At 43.5% G+C, this 23,277-nt stretch overlaps 1 protein-coding gene across 1 annotated transcript in view; it reads right to left on the bottom strand.

The window, feature by feature from the left end:
* Nucleotides 1-14,520, bottom strand: part of LOC137338651 (phosphatidylinositol-3-phosphatase SAC1-B-like) — an 80,643-nt gene extending 66,123 nt beyond the window's left edge. Inside the window, exon 1 of the mRNA XM_068001833.1 lies at nucleotides 14,420-14,520. Within this exon, the coding sequence (XP_067857934.1) occupies nucleotides 14,420-14,451 (32 nt within the window). The 5' untranslated portion in view covers nucleotides 14,452-14,520. The remainder of the gene's footprint in view (nucleotides 1-14,419) is intronic.
* Between the last annotated feature and the right edge of the window lie 8,757 nt (nucleotides 14,521-23,277).

Genomic DNA, 23,277 nt, shown 5'->3' with positions numbered 1-23,277 from the left:
CAAAAAGACAGCTGTAGTTTGCTCAGCTTCCTGACCAGAAAAATGGCAGAAATGCTAGTGCACTTAGTGTAACTTTTAAAAACTGCAGAATCACACTGCACCAAATTGACACTGCTGCTTTCCACCCTTCTTTTGAAAGTTAAAGATGCAAGTATTTGATTAGTGCAGTTGCATAGCACCAAGCTAAAGATTATCCAGGCCACTGGTAGACACTCCCTAACAGATCCAATTAGGGAAAAGGGAAAAAAATAAATTAAAAGGTCAGATGTTACTCTCAAGAAACAGACACCATCTATCATCAGAAAGTGCTTGATCAGTGCCATCTTTCAAATGGGGCACTGCTCTGTTATGAAACCACTTTCTGTGCAACTATCTCCGCATACTAAAACAAGTTAGGGAAGAGCGAGCATGGCACAATTACATATATATAAAAATTCATTAGAAAAGGGAATAGTGCCAGAGGATTGACGGGGAGCTAATGTGATTCCTATTAAAAAGGGAGATAGAACAAGTCCAGGGAACTGTAGACCAATTAGCTTAATATCGGTGGTAGGAAAGATAATGGAATCCATATTCAAATACATAATAGAGAAACATCTAGAAACTGAAAATGTAATAAAGAATAGTCAGCACTATTCTTCAGTCAGCATTATTCTTTCAAAAGGGAAAGTCATGCTTGAACAACCTTATTGAATTCTTTGAAGAAGTAACAAAGATTAGGCAAGGGTAATGCAATAGATGTAATATATTTGGATTTTCAAAAAGCCTTCGATAAGTGGACTCATGACTAAGGTCAGAGCACGTGGAGTCAGGGGATAAGTAGCAGAATGGATAGCGAGCTGGCTACAAAGCAGAAGGGGTTAAAGGTAGTTACTCAAACTGGCAAAAGGTGGGAAGCGGTATTCCACAAGGATCAGCGCTGGGACCCACTGTTGTTTACCATTTACATAAACGATTTGGACTCGGGGATTCAAAGTACAATTTCAAAATTTGCAGACGACACTAAATTGGGGGGTATAATTAATATTGAGGAGGACTGCGACAAAATACAGGAAGACATTAATAAACTTGCAGAATGGACTTATAATTGGCAAATGAATTTCAATATAGCTAAGTGTGAGATGGTACATTTTGGTAGGAATAATGAGGCCATATACTCCTCGGAAAATAAGAGTCTGAACGGGGCAGAGGGATTTAGAGGTACAGATATACAAATCACTAAAAGTAGCGACACAGGTTAATAAGACCATAACAAAAAACAAAACAACTACTGGGGTTCATTTCTAGAGGAATAGAAATGAAAAGCAGAGAGGTTATGCTAAACTTGTACAGAATCTTGGTTAGACCACACTTGAAGTACTGCAAACAGTTCTGGTCTCCATATTATAAAAATAATATAGGAGGCACTAGAGAAGGTCCAAGAAAGATTTACTCGGATGATACCAGAAATGAAAGGAAAGATTGAACACGCTGGGGCACTTCTCTCTGGAAAAAAGACTGAGGGGTAACCTGTCAGAGGTCTTTAAGATTATGATAGGGTAGACATAGAGAAGATGTTTCCATTTGTGGGGAAGACCAGAACAACGTGTCATAAATATAAGATAGTCACTAACAAATCCAATAAAGAATTCAGGAGAAACTTCTCCACCCAGAGAGTGGTTAGAATGTGGAACTCATACCATGAGGAGTAGTTGAGGCGACGAGCAGAGATGCATTTAAGGGAAAGCCAGATAAACACATGAGGGAGAAGGGAATGGAAGGATATGTTGATAGGGTTAGATGAAAAAGAGTGGGAGGAGACTCACGTGGAGCATAAACACCGGCATGGATCTTTTGGGCCGAATGGCCTGTTTCTGTACTGTACATTCTTTGTACGACAGTTTGACAATTTAAATTACAAATCTGCACCACTCCCTTTACTTCTAATGTAAAATGGATCATTTTTACTTTGATAGACACCAAAGTCATGAGCAAGTTATGGTTAGCTCAAGTGCGAGGACCTGATCAACCCTGCCATCCTCCAGCTGCCAACCTTCATTGAGGGGGCTCAGAATGAAGAATATACCTGAGGGCAGCTGCTGTATTACAAAATGAAGGGAAACATTTGGTTCATAGCAAATCTTGTCAGTCACAAAATTTATCCTAATTAAAAGACCGATATATTGGAGATTTAAAAAAATGTTGAGGCAAAAATTATGGGGAGGAGGAGGAGAAAGAGGGTTTAAACGAAAAGCATCATCAATATTCATGTAGGGTTATGTCATAGAGTCATAGAGTTATACAGCACGGATAGAGGCCCTTCGGCCCATCGTGTCCGCGCCGGCCATCAAGCCCTGTCTACTCTAATCCCATATTCCAGCATTTGGTCCGTAGCCTTGTATGCTATGGCATTTCAAGTGCTCATCCAAATGCTTCTTGAATGTTGTGAGGGTTCCTGCCTCCACAACCCTTTCAGACAGTGAGTTCCAGACTCCAACCACCCTCTGGGTGAAAAAGTTCTTTCTCAAATCCCCTCTAAACCTCCCGCCTTTTACCTTGAATCTATGTCCCCTTGTTATAGAACCCTCAACGAAGGGAAAAAGCTCCTTAGTATCCATCCTATCTGTGCCCCTCATAATTTTGTACACCTCAATCATGTCCCCCCTCAGCCTCCTCTGCTCCAAGGAAAACAAACCCAATCTTCCCAGTCTCTCTTCATAGCTGAAGCGCTCCAGCCCTGGTAACATCCTGGTGAATCTCCTCTGCACCCTCTCCAAAGCGATCACATCCTTCCTGTAGTGTGGCGACCAGAACTGCACACAGTACTCCAGCTGTGGCCTAACCAGTGTTTTATACAGCTCCATCATAACCTCCTTGTTCTTATATTCTATGCCTCGGCTAATAAAGGCAAGTATCCCATATGCCTTCTTTACCACCTTATCTACCTGTTCCGCCGCCTTCAGGGATCTGTGAACTTGCACACCAAGATCCCTCTGACCCTCTGTCTTGCCTAGGGTCCTCCCATTCATTGTGTATTCCCTTGCCTTGTTTGTCCCTCCAAAGTGCATCACCTCGCACTTTTCCGGGTTAAATTCCATTTGCCACTGTTCCGCCCATCTGACCAACCCATCTATATCGTCCTGCAGACTGAGGCCATCCTCCTCGCTATTTACCACCCTACCAATTTTTGTATCATCAGCGAACTTACTGATCATACCTTTTACATTCATGTCCTTCTTAGATGCTATATTGCAACCATAAACTAGGATGCCTTTCGAATAGCTTTTATCAGCCAGATTGTGATCAGTGCTTAGTTGTGATTTAATACATAATAAAATTTGTTCTAGGTAAGTGGTTGATGATCATTGTCTAATGTACATCCTGTGTTATTAAACTGTGTGCCCTGGGTACTATTATGTACAGACATCCAGGAACAATGGTAATGAGTTTCAGATAATTGGGTTGTTTGACATATCACAGAGATGGCCATATCTTTGTACAGGAGCAATCTTACGCCTGGGACCAAATAATACAATCCTCATAGTAGTTTGCTGTATCTCGCCAATGCTCAAAAATAAAATCTAGAAAAGGAGTTTCTTTCAAATATCTCTCTCAGGTAGACAGCACTTTTCAATAATAACTTCCTACATTTTGAGAACTCTTGCTGCAAACAGATGAAGGACAAATAATAGTTTATAGACCTTACTTTCTACAGTATTACTGCCTGAAAATAATTCAATTTCTTTGGTTATGATACAGAAAGAGAAATTTAATCGAATTTTGTTATATTGAAATGTTAAAATTGATACACTGACAAAAAAATAACTTCTAGAAAAAAAATAATGCAACACAACTCAATACTGAAAACTGAGCCATTTAATCAGCGGAAGAAAATCATGTCTTATCTAAAGAACAGATTCTTCCTAATTATCGCTGGGCACTTGGCACGCTGAGATCGTATTCCTGTTCCACTTCCTCAACTTTTCAGTAAACAAATGTAATGCTAATATTACAACTAATTAATAAAAGGACCACTGGAAGTAAAAGCCAGGATGTTAACGGTGCCTGACCAGTAACTTTGGTATTCAAGAAAACATCGGATTTCTAGCTGAATTTACGCTACCAATACAATCAAGGGATTCCTAACTTCTTAAACCATTCAAGATTTTAAATACCAAATTATTGGTACGTTGTCTACCAAATTGTTATTACATATTAAAAAAAACAAACTTTGTCCCCCTTCCAGGAAATTCTCCCAAGCTATTCTCTACTTTCTCCCATACAAAAAAAATCACTAATTTCTAAAAACAAAAGGCTTTTCCAAAGCATTTTCCAATTGCAGACTTCAATAATCACACTGGATCTATTCAAAAGATAAGGCATCTTGAAACATGCTACTGCTCACAGCCAGGTACATGTATTAACTAAGGAAAGTCTTTTGCTCTAGAAACCGTAGACTTCAAAGAGAATGGATTGGCGTCTTTAAAATAATTAGACTCAGTCTAGTGGATAGGTTATTTGAGCTGGATAGGTTAGGGAAGACAAGAGGATAGGCATAGAAGATACGTAAATATAGAACTACGTTAGATCTTAGGAGATACTTTTTTTTTTGGCAGAGAGTTATCGAATTCTGGAACAAGTTGCTGGTGCATGCAGATTCGCTACAAGCATTCAAATGATAGCTGGATGAGTTCCAGAGTGTGGCCAACATAACTGTATGTAAAAGGTATGTGGGTATTGGCAGGTGCATTTCTCAGTCACCATGGTCTGCTGGCATTTGTTCGATCGCTTTGGGGTGGGAGGAGTGGGGTCAGAGAGGAATTTCCCACAGTTTTTTCTTAAATTGGCCTATGGATTTTCCTGTTTTTTTGCCTCCCACAGGAGATTGCATGGCTGGTAAGTGGGCGGGGGTGAGGGTGCGGGGAAGGGATGACAGTACAGGACAGGCTTGATGGACCAGTTGGATTTTACCTGCCCTTCTTCTGCCTGTAAATAATATTTTACTTGCCTCCCTCCCATTATAATAGTGCCACATAGAGTTAAGATCTGGAGCAAAGTGAAACAGTTCAATTTCCATTAGGGAACTCAATGCAGATCCACAATAATCAAGAAGAGGGATGTGAAAATATTAAAATATTCAATACATGGTAATGGATATAAAGCAGTAATTTCAAAGGGATTAGATGAGGTCCAACTATAAGAAAGTAGCATGTCTGTATTCCAAAAAAAAATACAGCTTTGAAGTCTATCTTTGAAATGTATTATTTATATAACATGTTTTTAAATTGCCTTCATGGGGATTGGTTATTCTATTTTTATTCCACTTCCTTTTTTTGCTGGCAATGGTCACCATTGTATAAATGCAGTATCATCTCCCCATATTTACAAGGAATCAATTGTATCTTTGAGAGATAAAACAAATCCACATTTCCATTAGACAACTTTCACTTAAGGCTGCTCTGCACCACATAATAAATTATCTATACTCCATTAAATTTATGATTAATCTATCAAGACATATTTCTATACTTACCTACAAATGTTTCACAACACAATATTAATTCCCAAGTCATTTCCAGATAAGCTTCACCCCTCCCATATCATCACTGCTGACAATTACAACCACCAGATCAGCGAGTGAAGTCTTATGGGAGGCTTCAAGAACCTCAAAAAGCTTAGTTTTTATGTCTCTTCAGAGTCCTCTGAAGGCACCTCAAGTCACTCAACTCTTCTGCAATTCATCAACAGCAAATTTCAATTTAGATCCACAACATGACTGCTGATTGGTGATAAAGAAAACTGACCAAAAACAGAATCACTTGCTCCATGCCCATGGAATAATGCCTCAGCATGAGCTACTGCCTCAGAGAGAAGGGGAGAATTCAAAATAAAACAAAGTCTGAATATAAATCAGGATATTTAAATAAACTGCCCAAGGGTGCAGCAAGTTTACAGAGAGATTGGTGGCAGAGTCCAACCACCATAGTCCCCCTCTCTGGAACTCCTTCCCTAAACCAGTTAGCCTCTCCACTTCTCTTAAGAACCTTCTCACAACCCATCTTTTCAATCCTCCTGCTCACTCCCTCCACGGTATAGGTTCAATTTCTTTATCTATTTCCACTTGTGAAGTGCCTTGGGGTGTATTTTTATGTTAGAAAATCTATATTAATGAAAGCTATTGCTGCTCTAGCATGGGTTCTTTCCTGTACAATTCTCTACACAGAGTTTTCAATCTCAATTAACTGACAGCAGAGATAAGAAATCAAATCAGAGAGACTCAGTCAACTCATTTGATCACCATGTGCCTTCCAGCACTGTGGCAGAGTATCAAGATCTGGCAGCAGATCACTATCCATGTTCTTTGTTCGATTGTTAAGTGGAGGAGGGGGCAGAGATATACACGAGAGTATATAAAACATAACCGTGTTTTTTTTTAAAAACTGCTAAGGATCAATTATATCTGTAGTTCTACCTATTATTGAAATCAATAATAAAACATTCACCTCTATTAAAACATCCTAAAAGTGTTTGTATTCCTAGCATAAGCATGTCCTGTGGTGCTGTCCAAGCTTGATGTTGTAGAGGCCTGACCTCTGAATAAGGTTATCCTCATTTAGGGCACGGAGAATAACTGATGAAGATTCAAGGAACACAACATATATCCCATGGGCTGAACAAATGGCACGCATGCAACTAAGTCACGAATGAGTTATGCTCACCACCACAAATGGGATATAGATTTATCTGTTTGTGCCACACATTATGCAAGTAGAACAATACTGATACATGGATTGCAATCAGATGTCAAGATGAAATCATTGCCCCCGCCCCCATGATAAGGTTTGTTTTCAGCCATCAAATACAAAAAAAGTTAATTGAGGTGACACCATTGTGCAATTACAACAATGGTTTTAACTTCACATTGAAGTAGCCACAGCTCAGAAAGTTAATTAGCAGAACTGGCACCATGCATTGGTTGAAAGATATTATATTCCACTCCAACATCACTGGGCAATAAAACAACATCAGCATTACACCACAGACCTGGATCTAAATGACTTTACTAAATCTTAGCCAGCACGTAGCCAGGGATATTGCTACCATTTGGTTTTAAATTTTGTAATCAATACTCACAGGCCTGAACCTTTGTGTTGTATTGATGTCTAGCAAAAGGTGTAACATAACATTGTCAGAACCAAAGTCACTTCACATAAACAGGGAGCAATGACCTTGAGCATTTAAAAATTCAATGGATGTTTATCGAAATGCAACGACTGGTTTGAGTGGAATATTATTTCCCTTTAATGCGACCACTTAAGTAAGAGCTTACCCTCTGTTCTAATGTTTAATGATCGCTTGATCTTCATTAACCTAAACTTTAAGGGGAAAAAATGATCCTTAGCAAATCTCTCCTGATAAGATTATCTAAACACCAGGCATGAGTACAACACATCAGTGCCACCATTCATTAAATTATTTAATATACTTATAAAGTGTTGTTTAACATTACAGTAAAAGTGACATTTAACATTGAATCTTGCAAAGGAACATAGGAACAGGAGGAGGCCATTCAGCCCCTCAAGCTTATTCCACCATTCAGTTATATCATGTCTGATCTGTACCACAACTCCATTTAGCCACCTTTGCTCCACATCCTATGATATCCCTTAACTAAGAAAAATCTATCGATCTCAGTCTTGAAAGTTTCAACTGACCCAGTGTTCACAACCTTTTGGGGGAAGAGAGTTCCAGATTTCTACTACCCTTTGTGTTAAGAAGTGCTTCCTGATTTCGCTCCTGAATGGCCTAACTCTAATTTTAAAATTAGGCCCTCTTGTTCTGAATTCCCCCACCAGAGGAAATAGTTTCTCTGTAGCTACTCTTTTATCATTTTAAACACCTCAATTAGATCACCCCTCAATCTTCGATACTCAAGGGAATGCAACCTCTCCTCACAATTTGACCCTTTAAGCCCCAGTATCATTCTGGTGAATCTGCACTGCACCCCCTCCAAAGCCAATATATCCTTCCTGAGGTGCAGTGCCCAGAACTGAACACGGTTCTCCAAATGGGGTCTGACCAAGCCTCCATACAACTGAAGCATAACTTCATGGCTTAAAGTCAGTCAGAAAAAAGTGCGCCTACAAAGGTCTTAACTGGCAACAATTGGAAACGGTAATGCAGTTATGTCATGTCACCGGACAAATAATCCAGAGAATGCGAGTTCAAATCCCACCATGGCAGTATCAGAATATGAATTCAGTAAAAAAAAAATTTGGAATCAGTAAGAGTGACCATGAAGCTGTCGGATCATCATAAAAATTCAGCTGGTTCATTAATGTCCTTTAGGGAAGGAAACCTGCTGTCCTTACCCGGTCTGGCCGATATGTGACTCCAGTCCCACACCAATGTGGTTGACTCTTAACTGCCCTCTGAGGTGGTCTAGCAAGCCACTCAGTTGTATCAAACTTTCCCAGGGCAACTAGGGATGGGCAATAAATGCCAGCCTTGCCAGCTACACCCACATCCCAAGAATGATTTCTTCTTAAAAAGTTGACACTATACTGCAATGAGTAAGATAAACAGCATAATTACAGAATAGTGGCAGAGAAAATAATTGATTTTTTAAATTCATTTATGAGATATGGGCTTCGCTGGCAAGGCCAGCATTTATTGCCCATTTCTAATCGCCCTTGAGAAAGTGGTGATGAGCCGCCTTCTTGAACTGCTGCGGTCTATGTGGTGCAGATTCTCCCACAGTGCTGTTAGGTAGGGAGTTCCAGGATTTTGACCCAACGACGATATATTTCCAAATCGGGATGGTGTGTGAATTGGAGAGAAACGTGCAGGTTGTGGTGCTCCCATGCGCCTGCTGCCCTTGTCCTTCTAGGTGCTAAAGATCGCGGGTTTGGGAAGTGCTGTCGAAGAAGCCTTGGCGAGTTGTTGCAGTGCATATTGTAGATGGTACACCCTGCAGCCACGGTGCGCCGGTGGTGGAGGGAGTGAATGGTTAAGGAGGTGGATGGGGTGCCAATCAAGCGGGCTGCTTTGTCCTGGATGGCGTCAAACTTCTTGAGTGTTGCTGGAGCTGCACTCATCCAGGCAAGTGGAGAGTATTCCATCACACTCCTGACTTGTGCCTTGTAGATGGCGGAAAGGCTTTGGGGATTCAGGAGGTGAGTCACTCACCACAGAATACCCAGCCACTGATCTGCTCTTGTAGCCACAGTATTTATGTGGCTGGTCCAGATAAGTTTCTGGTCAATGGTGACCCCCAGGATGTTGATGGTGGGGGATTCGGTGATGGTAATGCCGTTGAACGTCACGGGAGGTGGTTAGACTCTCTCTCGATGGAGATATTTGTGCCAGGCAATGACCGTTACTTGCCACTTATCAGTCCAAGCCTGGATGTTGCCCAGGTCTTGCTGCATGTGGGCTCGGACTGCTTCATTATTTGAGGGGTTACGAATGGAACTGAACATTGTGCAATCATCAGCGAACATCCCCATTTCTGACCTTATGATGGAGGGAAGGTCATTGATGAAGCAGCTGAAGATGGTTGGGCCTGGGACACTGCCCTGAGGAACTCCTGCAGCAATGTCCTGGGGCTGAGATGATTGGCCTCCAACAACCACTGCCATCTTCCTTTGTGCTAGGTATGACTCCAGCCACTGGTGAGTTTTCTCCCTGATTCCCATTGACGTCAATTTTACTAGGGCTCCTTGGTGCCACACTCGGTCAAATACAGCCTTGATGTCAAGGGCAGTCACTCTCACCTCACCTCTGGAATTCAGCTCTTTTGTCCATGTTTGGACCAAGGCTGTAATGAGGTCTGGAACCTAGTGGTCCTGGCAGAACCCAAACTGAGCATCGGTGAGCAGGTTATTGATGAGTAAGTGCCGCTTGATAGCACTGTCAACGACACCTTCCATCACTTTGCTGATGATTGAGAGTAGACTGATGGGGCGGTAATTGGCCGGATTGGATTTGTCCTGCTTTTTGTGGACAGGACATACCTGGGCAATTTTCCACATTGTCGGGTAGATGCCAGTGTTGTAGCTGTACTGGAACAGCTTGGCTAGAGGCGCAGCTAGTTCTGGAGCACAAGTCTTCAGCACTACAGCCGGGATGTTGTCGGGGCCCATAGGCTTTGCTGTATCCAGTGCACTCAGCCGTTTCTTGATATCATGTGGAGTGAATCAAATTGGCCGAAGACTGGCTTCTGTGATGGTGGGGATATCGGGAGGAGGCCGAGATGGATCATCCACTCGGCACTTCTGGCTGAAGATGATTGCAAACACTTCAGCCTTGTCTTTTGCACTCACGTGCTGGACTCCGCCATCATTGAAGATGGGGATGTTTAGAGCCTTCTCCTCCCGTTAGTTGTTTAATTGTCCACCACCATTCACGACTGGATGTGGCAGGACTGCAGAGCTTTGATCTGATCCGTTGGTTGTGGAATCGCTTAGCTTTGTCTATAGCTTGTTGCTTCTGCTGTTTAGCATGCATGTAGTCCTGAGATGTAAGTTCACCAGGTTGGCACCTCATTTTTAGGTACACCTGGTGCTGCTCCTGGCATGCTCTTCTACACTCCTCATTGAACCAGGGTTGATCCCCTGGTTTGTTGGTAATGGTAGAGTGAGGAATATGCCGGGCCATGAGGTTACAGATTGTGCTGGAATACAATTCTGCTGCTGCTGATGGCCCACAGCGCCTCATGGATGTCCAGTTTTGAGCTGCTAGATCTGTTCTGAATCTATCCCATTTAGCACGGTGATAGTGCCACACAACACTTTGGATGGTGTCCTCAGTACGAAGACGGGACTTCATCTCCACGAGGACTGTGCGGTGGTCATTCCTACCAATACTGTCATGGACAGATGCATCTGCGACAGGTAGATTGGTGAGGATGAGGTCAAATCGGTTTTTCCCTCATGTTGGTTCGCTCACCACCTGCCGCAGGCCCAGTCTGGCAGCTACGTCCTTCAGGACTCGGCCAGCTCGGTCAGTAGTGGTGCTACTGAGCCAGTCTCGGTGGTGGACATTGAAGTCCCCCACCCAGAGTACATTCTGATGAATCAGCTGAAGATGGTTGAGCCTAGGACACTGCCCTGAGGAACTCCTGCAGCGATATCCTTGGGCTGAGATGATTGACCTCGAACAACCACTACCATCTTCCTTTGTGCTAGGTATGACTCCAACCACTGGAGAGTTTTCCCCGATTCCCATTGACTTCAATTTTACGAGGGCTCCTTGGTGCCACACTCGGTCAAATGCTGCCTTGATGTCAAGGGCAGTCACTCTCACCTCACCTCTGGAATTCAGCTCTTTTCTCCATGTTTGGACCAAGGCCGTAATGAGATCTGGAGCAGAGTGGTCCTGGCGGAACCCAAACTGAGCATCGGTGAGCAGGTTATTGATGAGTGTGTGACGCTTGATAGTATGGTCAACGACACCTTGCTGATGATTGAGAGTAGACTGATGGGGTGGTAAAGTGGTTGGATTGGATTTGTCATGCATTTTGTGGACAGGACATACCGAGGCAATTTTCCACATTGTCGGATAGAAGCCAGTGTTGTAGTTATACTGGAACAGTTCGGCTAGAAGCGTAATTAAAATTTTTGGTTGTAGTGCATTGAGGATTCCTACTGGGATTTTCTTCCTGAAGCTGCAAGAACCATAGACTGCACAACTAAACAGAACATGCATTGCTTATGGTACTGAACTGGGAACCCAGAGGGCACGAGTTCAAAGCCCACTGTGGCAAGTTGCAAAACTGACTTCAATATATCTGTAGACTGGCACCTGGAAATAAATGACTATGAAAGCTGCTAGATTGTCATAAAAATCCAACTAGTTCACTAGCAACTGTTCACTGATCTTCCAAAATTCCCTTGATTCTCGAATGGTCCCAGCCGATTGCAAGGTAGCAAATGTGTCCCTGCTATTCAAGAAAGTAGGGAGAGAGAAAACAAGGAACTACAGGCCAGTGAGCCTGACTTCAGTTGTTGTGAAAATGCTGGAATCCATTATTAAGGAAGTGGTAACAGGGAATTTAGAAAATCATAATATGATTAGGTAGAGTCAACATGGTTTTATGAAAGGGAAATCATGTTTGACAAATTCATTAGAGTTTTATGAGGATGTAACTAGCAGGGTAGATAAAAGGGGAACCAGTGGATGTCGTATAATTGGATTTTCAAAAGGCATTCGATAAGGTGCCACATAAAAGGTTGTTACACAAGATAAGGGCTCATGGGGTAACATATTAGCATGGATAGAGGATTGGTTAACGAATAGAGAACAGGGAGTAGGGATAAACGGGTAATTTTCAAGCTGGCAGGCTATAACTAGTGGGGTGTTGTAAGGATCGGAACTTGGGCCTCAGCTACTTACAATCTATATTAATGACTTAGATGAAGGGACCAAGTGTAATGTATTCAAGTTTGCTGATGATACAAAGCTAGGTGGGAAAGTAAGCTGTGAGGAGGACACAGAGTCTGCAAAGGGATATAGACAGGTTAAGTGAGTGGGCAAGAAGGTGGCAGATGGAGTGTAATGTGGGGAAATGTGAGGTTATTCACTTTGGTAGGAAGAATAGAAGAACAGAATATTTTTTAAATGGTGAGAAACTATTAAATGTTGGTGTCCAGAAAGACTTGGGTGTCCTCGTACAAGAAGCACAAAAAGTTAGCATGAAGGTACAGCAAGCAATTAGGAAAGCAAATGGAATATTGGCTTTTATTGAAAGGGGGTTGGAGTACAAAAGTAAGGAAGTCTCACTATAATTGTACAGGGCTTTGGTGAGACCTCACCTGGAGTACTGCGTACAGTTTTGGTCTCCTTATCCAAGGAAGGATATTCTTGCCTTAGAGGCGGTGCAGCGAAGGTTCACTAGATTAATTCCTGGGATGAGAGGGTTGTCCTATGAAGAGAGGTGGAGAATAATGGGCCTATACTCTGGAGTTTAGAAGAATGAGAGGTGATCTCAATGAAACATATAAGATTCTGAGGGGGCTTGACAGGGTAGATGCTGAGAGGTTGTTTCCCATGGCTGGAGAATCTAGAACTAGGGGGTATAGTCTCAGGATAAGAGGTTGGCCATTTAAGACTGAGATGGGGAGGAATTTCTTCATGCAGAAGGATGTGAACCTTTGGAATTCTCTACCCCGGAGGGCTTGGAATGCTGAGTTGTTCAAGGCAGAGATAAATAGATTTCTGTACTCTAGGGGAATCAAGGGATATGGGGTTCGGGCAGGAAAGTGGAGTTCAGGTCGAAGATCAGCCTCGATCTGATTGAATGGTGAAGCAGGCTCGAGGGGCCATGTGGCCTACTCCTGCTCCTATTTTCTTATGTTCAACCTACCTGGCCTACAGGTGACTCCATTTCCACACTATATAGTAAGCTCTTAATAATAAATGCTGCCTTACAAGTACTGCCTACATCCAAGAACAAAGAAAAAATAGCAAGCCATTCAAAATGTGGAGACTTGAGTCATAGCCAAGTCACTGCCACCAGCACCATTATTTTTTTTAGGGGTCTCAGATCTGGTAATAGGCACACCATCAATTTCCCCACTCACTTTTTGTCTAAGGAGTTTTAGTGCAGACAAAAGGAACACATTTCACTTATGTCACCAAGTCAGTTGTATCACAAAACTAAAGTCATTCCACAAGACTTTTAATAACTGTGTGGCAGCAATGATGTCGAGATAACACTACACTGCCTCAACAAATTCCAACTTCAGAAGAGCACTCCCTAATCAGGTTCCTAACGTACTAAGGTGACATTATCCATTTCCCACACCAGCCAACCTGTGACCTCATGGAGTTAAATTGCTAATTAATGCCAGTCTTGCAATGAGAGTCCATCCCTATTAGGGACTGGGCTACGGGAGCCCAAACTCATTTTATGTAAAACAGAGAAGACTTGCATCCCATCAATCGAGGCTGGATTAAAGACCAGGTTCCAAAGGTAAAGGACTAACGCCTAACCCATTGCACAACCCAGTTCTCCGCCTCTGCACTTCAAAGTCCTGTTGTCCGAGGTCATTTAAGTCCCCAAAATTGCATCGAGTTTGAAAACCGACATTGAGACAGTCAATTACTCATCGGTCAGTCTCACTCATTCCCTCGCACTCATTCCCTATGTTGGTCAATCTCGCTCTTTAAAATAAGAACAGCTTCGCGGGAATAGCTGGGCCTCGCTCTTTCTAACCATCAGTCTCACTCGGATGATGGAGGCGCCGCTCCCGCTCCCTCTCCATCTCTCCCCCGAAACCAGCAGCTGATCCTGGGCTACAAGCCCCGGGGCACGTCACTACTTCCGGCCGAGGCACTGACGCCGGAGCCCGAGCCGCAACGTATCGGTTCCCCCACCCCGACCCCTTCACACCGCCGGCCGCGGCGGCGGCCTCTTCCCCGGGTAGGTGTTACTCACAGTTTCAGGGTCTCATACGCGGCCGCCGACATCTTCCCGTCCCCGCCGCCAGCCTCACCTCTGACCTTTCAGCACCGTGACGTGGCGACGAAGGCTGGGACTACGGGGGGCAGCAGAGGACAAAACAAGCGAAAGCGCGACCGAGAGACGGAGTTAACTTGCCCTCAGCGCAGAGAAAATATAAATAAAACGCATGAAGATAAATTGTTGTTTTACTGAAATTAATTTAAGCAGTGCTAATTTTAGTACTGGTCTACTTGTGCCAGTCATTACTCAATATGCTATAAATTGATGTTATAAATCACATTACTGGATCATGAGTGTAAATGATCACCCTATGATTTAATCTACAGCATAGACTTTTAACTTTAATTTGCATACTGTGCTTTATAATTTATTCCGCATTTTGTTATTAATTTATATACTTTGTTTTAATGTTCATTTTGAAATTAAAATGTCATGTGTTTTAATTTGCGTCTTATGTTTTCGTCTGCCCTTAAATTTGCTCTATATGCTTTATACAGTATTTTCATGAAAACTGCATTTTATACTTTTAATCTGTGTTTCAAAATGTTCAATGCATTTTATGCTTCAATATTATCAGCCATGTGACATGTAAGATTTATGGGGTAATATAAGGAACTTGGACATGCGTCACCATAGTAACTGAGTCAAAAGATCCTGCACTCCCGACCTGACACCATGGTGGAGGCAGTGTCACCGCAATGAGCTACAACGGGTCAAGGAGAAGGCACTTCTAAGGCAACTAGGTATGGGCAATAAATACTGGCCTGATAGCATCACCCACATCCTAAAATTTTTTTTTTTTAAAGAGACCCTACATTTAAAAAAAATGTTTTTAAGATGTGGACAATTAAAATGTAGGGTGTCTAAAAGTACATATTTGTAGTTACATTTAGCATATTTCCCTGGCTCTACGCTTGCTTAAAAGCTGTTCATCTCTTAACATCTTCCAGTTCTGATGAAAGATCATCGACCTGAAATGTTAACTCTGTTTCTTTCTCCACAGATGTTGCCTGACCTGCTGAACGTTACCAGCATTTTCTGTATTTATATTATATATTTGTAGTGCTTTTATCCGTGATTTTATTTGCACATAAAGCATAAAGATAATTCCCAGTAAGTCCATAAGCTTAAAGAATAGTGCACTTGAACTACAGGCTTTCCCTTCCTGCTATGGTATTAATCGTTTATCCTATAATTTGTTTCTGTTGCATCAGTGGTCGGGAAATTCTTTGGAGATGCTCCCACGTATAAGCAGGGTTTCGACACAGTAACGGTGAAGAAAAGATAGTCACTAATAAATCTAATAAAGGAATTCAGGAGAAACTTCTTTACCCAGAGAGTGGTAAGATTGTGGAACTCGCTACCATAAGGAGCAGTTGAGGCGATTAGCACAGATGCATTTAAGGGGAAGCTGGATAAGTACATGAGGGAGAAAGGAATAGATGGATATGTTGATAGGGTTAGATGAAGTAAGATGGGAGGAGGCTCATGTGAAGCATAAACACCAGCATAGACCTGTTGGGCCAAATGGCCTGTTTCTGGGCTGTAAAATTCTATGTAACATTGGTAGAGTGGGAGCAGCTCTGAGGAATTTTTCTGGCAATTTTTAAAATTGTGCACAAGTACATAATAGTGCTTTTAATGGCAAAACAGTACTCAAATGGATAAGTGAGCCTATGTAATTGTAGAAGCTGATAATAGAACCATAGAAAAGATACAGCACAGAAGGGGGCCATTCGGCCCATCTGTCCACGCCGGCTCGAATAACAATCGGGTGCCCATTCTAATCCCACCTTCCAGTATCTGGTCTGTCGCCCTGCAGCTTACAGCACTTTAGGTGCAGGCCCAGGTACTTTTTTTTTAAAGAGTTGAGGGTCCCTGCCTCTACCACCAATTCGGGCAGAGAATTCCATACTCCCACCACCCTCTGGGTAAAAAAGTTTTTCCTCATGTCCCCTCTAATCCTTCCGCCAATCAGCTTAAATCTATGTCCTCTAGTTCTTGAACTCTCCGCTGGGGAAACAGATACTTCCTGTCTACTCTATCTAAGCCCCACATAATTTTGTACACTTCAATCAAGTCACCCCTCAGCCTCCTCTGCTCCAAGGAAAACGTCCCCAGCCTATCCAATCTCTCCTCGTAGCTGCAATTTTCAAGCCCTGGCAACATTCTTGTAAATCTTCTCTGCACTCTCTCCAGAGCAATTACGTCTTTCCTGTAATGTGGTGACCAGAACTGCACACAATACTCCAGCTGTGGCCTTACCAGCGTTTTATACAGTTCCATCATTACATCCCTGCTTTTGTATTCTACACCTCGGCTAATAACGGTATTCCGTATGCCTTCTTCACAACCTTATCTACCTGTACTGCCACCTTCAGGGACCAGTGCACACACACTCCAAGGTCTCTCATTTCCTCTACCCCTCTCAATATATTCCCGTTTAGTGCGTATTCCCTTTTACTGTTTGCCCTCCCTAAGTGCATTACCTCACACTTCTCCGGGTTGAACTCCATTTGCCACTTTTCCGCTCACTCCACCAACCCATTGATGTCTTCTTGGAGTCTACAGCTATCCTCTTCACTATCAACTACATGGCCAATTTTTGTGTCGTCTGCAAATTTGCCAATCATGCCCCCACATTCAAGTCCAAATCATTAATATATACCACAAACAGCAAGGGACGCAACACCGAGACCTGTGGCACACCACTGGAAACGGATTTCCATTCGCAAAGACATCCATCGACTTTTACCCTTTGTTTCCTGTTACTGAGCCAATTTTGGATCCAATTCACCACATTTCCCTGTATCCCATGGGCTTTTACCTTTCTGAACAGTCTGCCATGTGGGACCTTGTCAAATGCCTTACTAAAATCCATGTAGACAACATCCACTGCACTACCCTCATCAATCCTCCTTGTCACTTCCTCAAAGAATTCAATCAGATTTGTAAGGCATGACCTTCCCTGAACAAATCCATGCTGACTATCACTGATTAAACCATGCCTTTCCAAGTGACAGTTCATCCTATCTCTCAGTATTGATTCTAATAGTTTGCCCACCACCGAGGTAAGACTGACCGGCCTATAATTGTTCGGCCTTTTCCTCGTACCCTTTTTAAACAATGGTACTACGTTTGCAGTCTTCCAGTCCTCCGGTACCTCCCCTGTATCTAGTGAGGATTGGAAAATGATCCTCAGAGCATCCGCTATTTCCTTCCTGGCTTCCTTCAATAGCCTAGGAAGCAGTCCATCCGGTCCTGGTGACTTATCAACTTTCAAGGATTCCAGTCCCTCTAGTACTTCCTCTCTCGCTATGTTTACCTTATCCAATATTTCACACCTCTCCTCTTTAACTACTACGTCCGGATCATCCCTTTCCTTTGTGAATACGGAGACAAAATATTCATTTAAAACCCTACCCACAAGTTACCCTTATCATCCCTGATAGATCCTACCTTTTCCTTAGCTATCCCCTTGTTCTTAATGTACTGATAAAACATCTTTGGGTTTTCTTTAATCTTACTAGCTAATATTTTTTCATGCCCTCTATTTGCTTTCCTTATTTCCTTTTTTACGTCATCCCTGTACGTTCTATACTCCTCTAGGCTTTCTGCAGTATTTAGCTTTCTGTGACAGTCATAAGCTTTCTTTTTCTGCTTTATCTTGCCCCATATACTTCTAGACAATCAGGGGGCTCTAAATTTGGCAGTGCCACCCTTTTTCTTTGAGGGGACGTGTCTGCATTGTACCCGTAGAATTTCACTTTTTAGTGCCTCCCACTGGCTTAACACTGATTTCTCCTCAAGTAGTTGTATCCAGTCCACTTCTGCCAAATCACCTCTTAGTTCTGTAAAATTTGCCTTCCCCCAATTTAAAACGTTTACTTCTGATTTAACTCTGTCCTTTTCCATAATAATGCTAAAACTAACTGAATTGTGGTCACTATCCCCAATATGGTCACACACTGTCACTTCACCCACTTGCCCATCTTCATTTCCCAGGACTAAATCTAGAATTGCATCCCCTCTTGTTGGGCTTGTTACGTACTGGCTAAAAAAGTTCTCCTGGACACCGATCAAGAATTTTGCGCCCTCTGTGCCCCTCACGCTGTTTGAATCCCAGTTGATGTTAGGGTAGTTGAAGTCCCCTACTATTATTACCCTCTTATTTTTGCACTCAGAAATTTGCCTACACATTTGTTCTTCTATCTCCCTTTCGCTATTCAGGGGTCTATAGTACACTCCTAGTAGTGTGACTGCCCCTTTTTTATTTCTTAGCTCAACCCATATGGCCTCGATTGATGATCCACTTAGCATATCATCCCTTCTCACAACTGTAATTGATTCTTTAACCAATAATGCTACCCCCCTCCTTTTTTACCACCCACTCTATCCTGCCTGAAAACTCCATATCCAGGGATATTGAGCTGCCAATTATCCCCCTCTTTAAGCCAGGTTTCCATTATAGCAATGATATCATGCTGCCATGTGTCTATCTGTGCCCTTAGCTCATCTGCTTTGTTTATAATACTCCTTGCATTGAAGTATATACCCTTTAACCCCATCAAATTCCTGTGTTGAACACTATTTAACCTTTGCTTCTTTTGCCTTTCTGAGTCGCTAACTACGTCACTAACTGCTTTTCTACTTCCTGTTTCCTGGTCTGAATCTGTACCTGCCCTTTGGTTCCCATCCCCCTGCCATACTAGTTTAAACCCTCCCCAACAGAACTAGCAAATGCCCCCGCGAGGATATTGGTCCCAGTTCTGCTTGGGTGCAACCCGTCCAGCTTGTACAAGTCCCACCTTTCCCAGAATCGGTCCCAATGCCTCAGGAATTTAAACCCCTCCCTCTTACACCATCTCTCAAGCCACGCATTCATCTGGTCTATTCTCGTATTTCTGCTCTCGCTAGCATGTGGCACTGGGAGTAATCCTGAGATTACTACCTTAAAGGTCCTGCTTTTTAATTTATTTCCTAACTCCCTATATTCTGTTTGCAGGACCTCATCCCTTTTTTTTAACCAATGTCATTGGTACCGATATGGATCACGACCTCTGGCTGTTCACCCTCCCCCTCCAGAATACCCTGTAGCTGCTCCGTGACATCCTTGACCCTAGCACCAGGGAGGCAACATACTATCCTGGAGTCACGTCTGTGGCCACAGAAACGCCTATCTGTTCCCCTTACGATGGAATCCCCGATCACTATTACTCTCTCATTCTTTTCCCTCCTCTCCTGTGCAGCTGAGTCACTCGTGGTGCCACGGTCTTGGCTCTTGCTGCATTCCCCTGATAACCCATCTCCCCCAACAATATCCAAAGCAGAATATCTGTTTGAGAGGGAGATGGCCCCAGGGGACTCCTGCTCTACCTGCCTAGTCCATTTACTCTGCCTGGCGGTCACCCATTTCCTTTCTGCCTGTGTAATCTTTACCTGCGGTGTGACCACCTCACTGAACGTGCTATCCACAATAATCTCAGCATCGTGGATGCTCCACAGTGAATCGATCCACAGCTCCAGCCCTGAAATGCAGTTAGTGAGTAGCTGCAGCGGGACACACTTCCTGCACACATGGTCGCCAGGGACACCGGTAGTGTCCATGACTTCCCACACAGTGCAGGAGGAGCATATCACGGGTACGAGCTCTGCTGCCATGACTTGCCTTAGATTAAGCTCGTTAGTTACTCCCTTTAAGGAGTTTACTCCTTTAAATTGCTCTTAATTTAGAGAATGTTAACTACACTAGGGACCTTGATTCATTAAAAAATGCTATTTGCTATAATTAAGTTTAGTTTTTTTTAAAAAAATTAGTTTTATGCTATAAGTTACTTAGCCCACAGTCCTAAGAAAGAAGAAAACCGAAGAGATACTCACCACCAACCACCTACCTGCCTTACCTGTGACGTCACACTGTACTTTGGTTTTGTTGTTGCTGTGACCCGCTCTCGGTACACTCCGCTCTGCTGTCTAAACAAATGCACCTCATCCCTTACTGCACTGAATCCCCTCACTCACCAAATTCCCAATTATAGATTGTCGAAACCAGACTCCGTCGATAGCTACTACGACATGCGTTAGAAAACCTTCTGAATTTATGCCAGCTAGAATGCCAATCACCTGAGTCAGCCCCAGCTGACAGTAGGTTACCAGTTCTAACCAGTCACCTAATTAACTAGGTGACCAACTGCCACTTCAGGCTGCTTGTTTATCACTTAATGTGGGACTTATACAGCAGCACCAGTGGTGGCACTGCTCAGGTGATCTGTGTCTGCAGGTGAAAGAGTGGACCTCATGCCATAATGCAGTTAGTTGATTGAGATAATGAGCCCCTTGGCACATCTCCCAAGGCTCACCAGAAGCATCAGGGCCACTTTACCAGGCACCAGCAGCCAGTGCAGTGCTTCTGGCTGCCCATTGTGTGTCATGCACTTTCCCTGCATGGGGGAGAGGCAAAGTGGGTGGGGGATATGGGGATGCAGGCAAGTAGAACACTGAAGGGGCGGGGCGGGGGGGTGGGGTGAAGAGTGGAGGAACACTTTTTTTAAAAAGGAGCCTCCACTTCAGCGTCTATGCCAAAATCGTGGGCCTCATAAGCCTAGCACACATCTTGTGCACTTGCGCTCAGCCCCCCTTTGTGTTTACCCCCTGCATTGAGGCATACTAAGCACCTTGGACACATAAGGCCCACGTCTCTATGCCCAATTTTCCAGGGAACAGGTACCCAATACATTCCACAGCATTGGGAAGCTGTCATATTATTAGCCCCTCCTCTGCTCTATTCATAGAACCTGGAGAATCCAGTGGCTTACAAAACAAACCACCAGTATGCAACATCACCTACACTTGAACAGACACTTTATAGTGTATTTATATCTTAACAGACCATTAATATAGACATTTGGGTAGAAAATACTAGTAATTATGTGGAGGAAGCACAGAGTGAGGTCCAGAGGTATGGTAGGGAAGGGGTATCAGTGGTGGGAGATGATATGGGTTGACAGGTACAAAGACATGAAGTTCAATTGTAGCACTCCCACCACTAGTCCAATTGAGAATAGTTAATGCAGCACAGATCTGGAATTGAACCTGGGACTCTTTAGGTAATGGTAGCTGAGTATCATTCAGGCACATGCATTTACTCACTGGGCCACCCTTTCTCCCCCACCTCCCACTGGTACAATTATTAATGCCCAAGGTGCTGTGATCACCAGTCACACTGCAGTTTCTTTTATTATTCTTATTAGAAAAGTGTCATTTTCTGTGATCTGTTCAAAAGTGCATTTGCTTGTGCACAATTTTGAATTTTTCCATCATGTTGATTAACAGAACTTGTAAATATAATGTTGGAATTATCCAGTATTTTATAAGAAAATTGTTAGGAAGAGATGTTTGGCATGTAATTTGTTTTTTTAAATAAACTTCTATAGAATATGCCATCTGTTCCAGGCCAACATAGAATCTATAGCACAGAACAGACCATTTGGCCCAACTGGTTTTTGCCAGTGTTTATACTCTACAAAACAACTTGCATTTATTGATATAGCACCTTTAACATAGTAAAATGTCCCAAAGCGCTTCACAGGAACGATTATCAAACTAAATTTGACACCGAGCCACAAAAGGAGATATTAGGACAGGTGACTACAAGGTTGGTCAAGGAGGTTTTAAGGACCATCTTAAAGGAGGAGAGAGGGGGAGAGGTAGCAGGGAGATTTAGGGAGGGAATTCCAGAGCTTAAGGCCAAGGCAGTTGAAGGCATAGCTGTTATTGGTGAAGGGATGAAAATCAGGGACGCACCAGAGGCCAGAATTGGAGGAGCGCAGAGATCTCGGAGGGTTGTAGGACTGGAGGAGGTTACAGAGATTGGGGAGGGGCCACGGTGGGATTTGAAAACAAGGATGAGAATTTTAAAATCGAGGCTTTGACGGACCGGGAGCCAATGTAGGTCAGCGAGCACAGAAGATGGGTGAACTGGACTTTTGTATAAGCTCAAGTTTGCAGAGGATGCAACGTGGGAGGCCAGCCAGGAAAGTGTTGGAATAGTCAAGTCTAGAGGTAATAAATGCACGGATGAGGGTTTCAGCAGCATTTGAACTGAGGCAGGGGCAGAGACGCACAATGTTATGAAGGTGGAAGTAGGTGGTCTTGGTGATGTAACGGATATGTAGTCGGAATCTCATTTCAGGGTCAAATAGGAAACAAGGTTGTAAATGGTCTGGTTCAGCCTCAGACAGTAGCCAGGGTGAGGGCTGGAATCGGTGACTGGGGAATGGAGTTTGTGGCAGGGACCAAAGACAATGGGCTCGATATTAGCAGGGCGGCGGGTTCTCAGCGGGGGGTCGACTTGGCGCATGGGTAACGCGCCCGGTGAAATCGGGGTGCTCCGCACGCAATTACAGGATAATTGGAGCCACTTACCTGTGGTTCCGGGTTTCCCGCTGGTAAGCTGCGCGGCGGACAGACTGCGCATGCGCAGTAAGGTCTATCAGCTGGAGGAGCCCTATTTAAAGCGGCAGTCCTCCACTGACTGATGCTGCAGAAATTAGGAAAAATTACAGCATGGAGCTGCCCAGGTGGAGGGCTGCTCCCACGTTTAATGATGCCTCACTCCAGGTATCATTGGATGGGGTGAGGAGGAGGGGGAGGGGGAGGACAGAGATCCTCCCACCCCGGCGGGCGGGATGAAGCGGCCTGCCTCTGCCACCAAGAAGGCCTGGCTCGAGGTGGCAGAGGAGGTCACCAGCACCACCAACATATCGCACACCTGCATACAGTGCAGGAGGCGCTTCAATCACCTAAGTAGGTCAGCCGAAGTGAGTACATTT

This window comes from Heptranchias perlo, chromosome 2 (genome assembly GCF_035084215.1).
Source record: "Heptranchias perlo isolate sHepPer1 chromosome 2, sHepPer1.hap1, whole genome shotgun sequence".
NCBI classification, from domain to species: Eukaryota; Metazoa; Chordata; class Chondrichthyes; order Hexanchiformes; family Hexanchidae; genus Heptranchias; species Heptranchias perlo.
This window is presented reverse-complemented; position numbering and strand designations above follow the sequence as displayed.